Raw genomic sequence first — 9,236 nt, 5'->3', positions numbered from 1 at the left:
TCTCAATTCAAGGAGGCGGGTCTGACATTATCAGGTTCGGCCAAGAGTGATGTTGCTATTGTCTTCCACGACATCCACTGTTGCTTCCATCCACACCACTGCAAGAACATCAGGAGAATGCATTTGCTGATTACAATTATAGGTGTCGCTTTATTTATAGGGTCGCTTTAGAGGTGCTGGTAGGCATATTTTTGAAGTTTGTAGCGAGCAAGGCTTGCTGTTTCCCACTGCCGTTTGAGCGTCATGCAACACAGCTGTGAGTGCTTATTGATGCTGCCTTTTGTCTTTAACCATGACCTAAATCTCTTGCAAACTTTAGCTAAGCAGTTTTAGTTAACCAAACCAATGAGCTGGCAGAATATAAGAGTAATGTTTAGTTTATTTTTGAAACCACTGATAAACAGCTTTTTTCACCTTTTAACCTTTTGTTGTTTAAAAGTAGAGGAACTTGTAATCTGATTAATAAATAGCAGATTCTTGAAAAACGTGTCCAGTATAGACCCAACACACAACATAAATTTCATTGTTCATCATCTGATATATTGAATTTTTTCTGTTCTTTAAATTGCAACTAATGAACCTGCCAACACTTTAAGTTAGCTGACACTGCAATAAAATGAGCTAAAAATATTACGTCCAGTCAGAAAGAGTAATATAACGTTACAGTCATGGGATATTACTTGCCCTAACGTTAGCTGTTACACACGTTAAATCATGTCACTAAAAATCTCAACCTGACCAAAAGTCAGACAACGTGCACAGCAGGACATGTGAAAAATGTTACCACTATGATATCAGTCTACAAGTTAACTCCATTACCAACTTCGGCGACACCCAAAGTATTTCTGTGTCTCCATTTCAGAGTAACTGTGGTCTGTAATTAGTGTCTGTTTGAATAAAGTGCCTTTTAACATTATAGCCTTGTTCGTGAAACAGTCCGTCGCCTAATTTGAATTGCTGACTCGTTTTAATTAGTAATATGTGGGATGTTGGCTAATGACACAAATGGCTAACTAGCTAAAGTTAGTTGATAATTATTACAACACGTGCAAGTTGGCTGGCTAGCTGACTGGACAAAAATGTTTGCAACGTTGGACTTATTCGATTTGACAATCAATGTATCGATAATCGTGTGACAGGATATCAACTGCGCTCATAAAACATGTGCATACACTGATAACCGGCAGATTGTACTGTATAAGATGAGAACAGATGTAACGTTAGCCGTTACAATCACGTTACAATCCAGGCTGCAGGTTGCTCTGAGTTAAGATGGCCGACAGCAGTCGGTGTCACTTCCGCTTCTGAACGATTCCATTTCCCGAAGTGTATATGTAAACCAATATCATACATTTTAACGAATTGAATCTTGCTTGTTTCACAGTGTGCCATTTACAAACCATGTTTTAACTGATTCAATTTAATTGTTTTCAAAAATGAACAGATTCATGCTGATTTTAAGGAATTTGAAAAAATATATTTTAAAAAATGTAATCAAATTAAATCGATGAAAATACTTTAAAATAAACTATGCCTTGGTTTTGAGTGTAGGAGCAAGGACAACAAAGCTGGACAGGTAAAGGTAAAAAAAATAGACAGGACCGTTATGTACACAAGTAGTAAAAAAGTAATAAAAAAATAGTGTTAATATAAATATCATGTAAATAAGAAGCACAAATGACCAACAATATAATATGAAATAACACACCTATATAAGTCAAGCATTCTGTAAGTTGTAAACAATACAAATAGTGCAAAGAAATTACTACTGAATGGATTTACATAGACTGGATAATTATGTTTAGTATGTAAATGTATGGTGTTCCTTTTAAAAGTTTATATAGTTCTGAGGTTACCGATTCCTCGCATCATATTTACTGTACAGATGTGGGAATGGTATCAATCTTCTTTACTAACTCTCGTCAAAAAAGCCATACGCATATTTTCCTAAAATTGTAAACTATTCCTTTAGCCAAAATTGGACCAGTGGTAAGAATGTCCGCATTGAACCAATTAGTGTAAGTTTTAAAGCATGAACAAAGAGACAAATTGCTTCATCACTCGAAGTTCCCCCAAAACCGTGATTTACTGTAATCGATTAGCATTAAGTACTTGATGGACACAAAGCCTAGTGTTCAATCTGCAAGTGTTACTTTTCAGTATCTACAATGTCCTTACATGGAGTGAGAAAAGGAAGCGTTGTCATACGTACAGAAAGCCCTCTCAAGTCCAATGAAAAAGAGATGACTCTAATGCTTGTTTACCTTCAGGGAACAAGAATCAGCACTACGTGTTCTCGTTAATGACTTGCTGAAGAGTCTTTCGTGGCGTCAGCTCTGACAGCCAGACAGATGTACCACCCATGGGGATGATCATTCAGATACTGCCTTTGCATTCGATGTGTGATCCTTCCTTCTAAAGACACTGTGAGCTAATTCAGTTAAGACCTTTGCCTGATAGTTCCCCTTATTATTCAAATTACATCCAGGCTCTGCTCTCATCTGTCCTGATAAGATTGCTTGATAACCACCAGTTGGTCTTTTGCAGCGTCTCCAAAGAAGCGTATATTCCTCCATCCATGCCAGCAGCATGGTAGTCTCTATAGAGCAGGTTGATGCATGGCTCACTATGTTTGTTGTACAATTGTGTAATAGCCAGTAAATTATAACACGCTTTGTGGTTGCAGAGTTTGTAGAATGTTTTAGAAATTGTCATTTTATTGTTTGGTTTAAAATATAGTTTCTACATTTTTCTGCCATTGTCATGTGTACATTTGAAAGATTACAACGCAGCGCTTACCCAAAGGTAGATTATAAGGCATATGACACGATAGTAAAAGGGTAATTGAATGATCTGCACTCATTTTAACTCAAGTTTTAGTCTCAAGAATCATTAAAAGCTGATGATTAATTCTTGTTAGTCATGCGTGTGACTTTCTTGCCCTTGTAGAGATCATTTACGCTGAGCAATTTAGTTCGAGCTCAGGGACTGCCATTAGAGACAACTTGAGAATAGCAGGAGCACAGACCGATTAGCAATGTGTAGGAAGAGGTTAACGAAGCGAAACAAGACAATTACATGAATTCAAACCTCATTTGTCAAATGTCAGTTGGATAGTAGAGTTGACGAGCAAAACTGTCATCCACCGTACCACAGTAGGTTGCCTATAACCCCGATGATGTGTGAGGAACATTTCTGCCTCTCCCATTTTGACCTTGGAAATGCTTTTGCAGCAATTTGCTTTGTTTTAGAATATCATGGCTTTAAACATGTTTATTTCTATCCCTAGAGCTACAAGTATTATGAAACACTTTCCTCCGTCGATCTCTGACTGAGAATCCCTCCAGCTATAATCAGTATATTTAGTTATAACTTATAATTTCACTGATTCTACATTGGCAGAAAATGTCAAATTGGGAAAGGAAACAAGACTATACAGTCGACAGCCATGCCAGCGGCTCTGTGAGGCTAGAGTCTACTGCATGTGAGCATGCTGAACTGACGTCAGCATGCTGATATTTAGCAAGTAATGTTGCATGTTAACCATCATACGTCAGACAGTGAGAGTTCAGAAAGCAGTCGGCACACTGATAGTCAGTTCCCTGTATCTGTGTCGTGTGTTTCGTCACTGCCCCGCCCCTTTAGGAAGTTAACGGCAGCTCCTGAGGCCTATCGATTATGACCGATTCTTTCATCGGGGAGCTTGTATTGCGTCCTTTTTGTTACAGACCATATTTGCTTTTTGAGTATGCTAACATTTGCTAATTACATCTAAACACAAAGCTGAGGCTGATGGTAAAATTAGCTATCATTGTTCATTTTTCACATGTTTGGTCATAAACCAAAGTACCGGACAATTTGAAGTTATGACCCTTTTTCTAGATTTTGAAGCCATCGCTCAAAAGCTGTCGTGATATTTCGCTCAACCTCATGGCTGTGCTCGATAAAAAGTCAGGTAATCGCCAAAGTTATTGAGGTTCATTCTTTGGAGTGCATGGATATCTCTCCAAAAATGCATAGCAAACCATTTAACATTTTGAGGTATTGCAGTATGGACTATAGTGGTATACCGACCGATCATCCAACATTGCCATCACCACAGCCACGTCTCGATCATGGATAACCGTTGTAAATCATCACAAGTAAAACCAAATGTGTGTGTACAACTGGTGACTCATGATAAGAACAACAGCACAGTAACTTTCCTCTCTCTCTCTCTCACGTCCTGCAGCTATGCCCTTCATCATCTCCATGCTGCTGGCCAGCCTCAACAGCTGCTGTAACCCCTGGATCTACATGTGCTTCGCTGGGCATCTGTTCCAGGATCTTAGGCAGAGCTTTCTGTGCTGTTCCGCTCGCTATCTCAAGTCATCCCAGTGCAGCTGTGAGCGCGACTTTGACTCCAGTCACAAGAGCAACTCCTCAACCTTTGCCATTAAAAGCACCAGCAGTCAGAGGAGCATCACGCAGACTTCCACCACTTAAGCACTCGTCCTCCCTCGCCTTCTCTTTCTCGAGGTGCCCACCCTGCCTTTCACCAATGCAGTCGCCCATAAAATATCCAGCAGTTCAACTCCTTTAGTTACCTCTTGCTGTTCAAGCTCTGAAGGGAAAAAAACAACAATCTTAACTATTTTTTGCTTTACAGTACCTTACAGTGTCACATGGATATGTAATTGTTAACTAGAAAGATGTACAGAATATAATTAAATGTGTGATATTGTATGTATGACCAAGCTGAGCAATCACCTGAATCTTTTTGTTTTTTACATTGTTCTTGTTTGAGATGTACAGTATATATTTGCAGTGCATAGAAAGTCAAGAAAAGCTAACATTTTTTAAACACTTTCAACCGCGGCCAACTTCATTTCTGATTCAGTTGTTGCCACCAGCAAAGCTTGTGGATCCTGTTTGCCCGTGTTATGATGAAATTGCTCACCGGTTATATAGTGTGTACCATATTGTTCAACTTCTTAAATTTGCAATGAATTGCATATATGTAAACTGTTATTGAGATATTGTTAGATGTGAGATGTCATGGCTGTCCCTGGTAAAGATTTTAAAAAATGCTTGAAAATAAAAATAAAGAGCAAAAGCAGCACAAATGCACTGACGTACCCTATTATTTACAGCTAGCTGATGCTCATTAGAGCTCCTATTGCCTCCCGAAATCCTTGGCAAGGTTGCTGGGAAAGTTCCAGAGGGATGTTTGTCTGCGGTAAATCAATAACGCCACTGAGTTCCTGCAAAAGTCTGGCAGCACATTGAAACTTTGAACTTCCTATTCAGCCTCGGCCCAAAAATGCATTATTGGGTTGAGAAATGGAGACTGTGCAGACTGCGTAAACTAAAGTTACTCATGTTTCTGAAGATATCTCGGGGCAACAATTGTTGCATGATATGGTGCAATAAGGGACAATGTAGGTAAACTGTGCACTGCACAGGCGTTGCTATAATTGTATTGTTGTGTGGATGGCAGGATTAGATTATGAACCAAAATGATCATCATTTTAAAGAAATATTTATATTTAGGGGGAGTTAACTTCCCTTATAGCCTTGATAATGTGACCTTGTGTAAGATAAATATGCATCAGTGTCAAATATTATATTTGGAGAAATGATGTAGAATATAGAATATGTGAATATAAATCTTTTAAAGGTGACAATTGGCTTTAAAGACTTATCAGAGTGACTTTGCGATGCATTTTATGATCAGAGATTATTAGTAATTGTTCCATTTCTAGAGATCAATAAGTGTGCAGGGCAATTTGTGAAATAGAGTATGTCTGTCATGACACAAGTTTAATCAATCATTTTTAGAAGGCAAACAATAGATACATTTGCTGTATTGGTTGTAGTTTTATCCTGCACATTGATTACCTTTGTAGGTTTTGGGAAATCAATCACTCTTGCTCCTTAATTGCACTGGTTAAAACAGTTCATTAATCAGCTCAATGATTTCTGCTCATATACATTTGAACTGTGCATCTTCCAGCATAATAAAGGACAAATGAGTCGGCCAGACAGAAACACACTGCAGTGATGAACAAAGAAGGGTGTGGTGACACTGAATCATCAATAATGGAGCTGAGACACAAAAGAGGAGCAAATGAAAGACACAACAGCAGCCTCTAGTGGGTCACAGCTCCCAGGCCGACTCAAGTAGACCAAAATATCACTGAAACACGGTTAAGATGTTTGGTGACTCTTAAAGATGTATTTCTTAAGCCTCTCAGAATTAATTGAAATAACACACATAATATACTTGCAATCTACCATCTGAACCAGTGGTGCTTATTATATGGACGGTTTCATCAATTGTAAATAATTAGCCTTTCTTTACTGCAGGTTCACAATAGCAGCATAGGTTCTATACTTTTCTACATAATTAGAATAACACTGTGGAGTATTCCAATGGGTCTCATGGAAAATGTTGTACTCTACTCCTTCAATAGGTCCAGACGTGTTTACACCGACTTGACTGAAATGTGCAGGCATTAACTGATCACGCTTTGATAAAAGGAAGTAAATTATCTGCGTGGTTGGTTCCAAACTTATTTCTTTCATCTGCAATCAACACAAACTGTGGAGTCATGACAAATTACTAAATCATTTTGGAGAGAAAACATTTCAAATGACTTTCTTTTTGTTGGGGCTTATCAAATAAGGTTACATGTATGAATGTCAAATCCTATTCAATCAATATAAAGTGAATTACCAGACACAGCAACATAGAGCGTTGAAATAACTTTTAAGAATGGCTAAATGTAATGTAATGCATACAGGCAGCATTGTCCACAGGTGCAGGTGTGTTAGGGAGTTCATTTCATCTGTTGTGATTGAGTAGCTATTGTCTTTGACTTATGTGATACAAACAAATGAGAGCAGACAGATCCTCATCATGGCAGGCGGTCCTCTTCTCCCTCAACGAGCAGCACTGAGCCCTGCAGCAGTGCTAGAGCTGTCACAGAACCACGCTGCTTGCTGCAGCTGTCACAGAGCGTCTGGTGGCAAAAGGCACACCGGGCATGTCAGGACAGAGCTTGAGGATGGGTGGGTGGGGAACAGCATGTTATGAAGGGAGAAGGAGTATCAGGAAGTAAGCAAGATGCCAGGGCTGAGCTTCTGGTGTATAAAAAGATACCGCACTCCATCCGATCATACTATAAACGCTGCTTTGCCAGTTCTTAGACTTCTTTGCGCAGTGCAACACGCACACTGCTGAAGATCTTTCCTAGGGCTTCGAAGAAGGGATCACAGAAGGTCTGGATGCAGAGAGAGTAGATGCGGCTGATGCACTGTGACTCAATCAGACAGCTCTTGATGCAGGGAACCACAGCCCAGATGTGGCAGAAGGAGATGCATGCGAACAGGAAGCCCCAGAGCAGAGCAACGGGGATGCCAAAGACGGCAGACAAGATGCGGTAGCACCAGTACTTGGACACAGTAAAGGTGGTGTAGCTGAGCTTCCACACCCCATCCAGGCTGTGCGTACCATCAGGCTCTGCAATGATATCCTCAAAGTCCACCTAATAGGAAATTTAAAAGAGAGGTTGATTACTACACATCCCTGAGTGCACACCGCTTTTATCCATCTCCCTCTACCAGACCTCTGTGGGCTGTGAGTAATATGCCAAAGTCAAGTATAAAGATTAAGCCTGTGAAAGCTACAAAGTGTCTAAATTATGCAGAGAAACCAATTATGTGTCGCACATTATAGAAAAGAAAAGCGTACAAAAAAAGTTATGGAGTGGGTTTTAATGCTGGATCCAAATCATTCTCACAGCTAAGTGCACCTCATGTAAAATGCAACAACAGAGAAACTGTACAATGGTCCACTCTGTTTCTTCAGAAAATGTCTTCCAAAAAGCTGAGAATCAGATATAAAACGACATCATGACAGGTAGCTGCACTGCACACCTAAAAGCCTTACTTTTCTTCCAGACCACTGGAAGCTATCGAAGCTATCATATGCGAGTAACGAGTCGCCGTCCTTTCCCCGTAGAGATAGCAGCCTGAGATCATCCTTTGAAGGAATGGCTGTACATGCACTGTTTTATATTTTCTCTGCAAGATCCGGCCCCTTTCAGCTCTAGAGGGATTGCTGTCGTCAAATTCAGCAAAAGAATCAGTGTTCTTTAGAAACAATAGATGGTCACCTAAAGCTGGTAAATCTGATAGATTCCCTGACTAGTTTTAAGGAGAATGTTTCAATTGATATTAATTCACTTTACTGATAAGGCCAGAAAAGATAAGTTATGTTTGTAGAAAATGACTAAATTAAAATGTAAATGCTACACTACCACTCATTTTAAAACTGAGCCTGTAGAAACTAAACATATGCATTCCTCATAACTTTTGATTTCCCATCTTCATTGACCATGTTTACATCAACCCAATCTAGTCAAACTAAATGTATTCTAAATGTGTACTCGGTCCTGTCCTTAGAGAAATATTTTGTAACGCATGGCAACAATCACAGGAGAAACAGTTGTCAAACCTAAATAAATCCCAGTGGCAGTGTATCAGTTTCACGCTCTTCTACCCCATTCCCAAAATACACTTTGGGTTCTGCACAGGCAACAGGAATAGCTCCTGGTCTATTTAAGGATTTCCCAGACAGTATGATAACCTGTTCTCCTGTATTTTTTCCTACTAACCACTTTCTTTATTCTCTCCCTAAGTTTCAAAGACAGTGGTTATGTTCTTAGTCTTCTCTGTGGCAGGGTGGTGTCTCCATGCTGCACAAACCTTCACCACGTCCTCATTGATCTGCTTGGGATCTCTGTTAATTAGATCAATCTCCTTGGTGTGGCTGTCCTTCACGATCTTCTCCTCATTGGCGTTGAACTGGTACTGATCCGCCATGGTGGGGCCGCAGGTCCTAGACGGGCAGAAGACGGTGAGAGGAACCTTCCTGGATCAAACTGCACAGAGCCGCTTCGGTTCACTTCTGAACCCCTGTATCACCACTGTGACGCTCCCTGTTGCATGCCAGTGGACAGCTGCTGCAGCCGTCCTGGTAAAAATGTAAAAATGGACCCACACCCTTCACACACATAGCCCCCCCCCCACACACACACACACACACACAGACACACACACGCACACACAGACAGTGGGCACACACACAATGTAATGCACACATACAGAAAAGGCATGCCTTAAAGGAGAACCCAGCGTTGTGTCACATTTCACATCGGGTTGTGGGGCTAAACTGGGCTGGGTTTACACAT

General features: G+C 40.2%; 2 protein-coding genes across 2 annotated transcripts in view; one reads left to right on the top strand and one right to left on the bottom strand.

Moving 5' to 3' along the window:
• oxtra (oxytocin receptor a) overlaps window positions 1-5,629 on the top strand; it is a gene marked incomplete at its 5' end in the record, with an annotated part of 9,670 nt that extends 4,041 nt beyond the window's left edge. The window contains one exon of the mRNA XM_079265435.1: window positions 4,232-5,629. Within this exon, the coding sequence (XP_079121561.1) occupies window positions 4,232-4,485 (254 nt within the window). The 3' untranslated portion in view covers window positions 4,486-5,629. The remainder of the gene's footprint in view (window positions 1-4,231) is intronic.
• A 1,105-nt stretch (window positions 5,630-6,734) lies between these two features.
• On the bottom strand, window positions 6,735-9,032 carry cav3 (caveolin 3). The gene is made up of 2 exons (XM_079265436.1): window positions 8,752-9,032; window positions 6,735-7,529 (listed from the first exon to the last, which is right to left on the bottom strand). Exons 1-2 carry the CDS (start codon window positions 8,866-8,868, stop codon window positions 7,188-7,190), a joined length of 459 nt encoding a protein of 152 aa, XP_079121562.1. The 5' UTR covers window positions 8,869-9,032; the 3' UTR covers window positions 6,735-7,187.
• Between the last annotated feature and the right edge of the window lie 204 nt (window positions 9,033-9,236).

This window comes from Melanostigma gelatinosum, assembly GCF_949748355.1.
Source record: "Melanostigma gelatinosum genome assembly, chromosome: 3".
Taxonomy (NCBI): domain Eukaryota; kingdom Metazoa; phylum Chordata; class Actinopteri; order Perciformes; family Zoarcidae; genus Melanostigma; species Melanostigma gelatinosum.
Note: the sequence above shows the minus strand (reverse complement) of the source record. Positions and strands in the feature narration are given on the sequence as shown.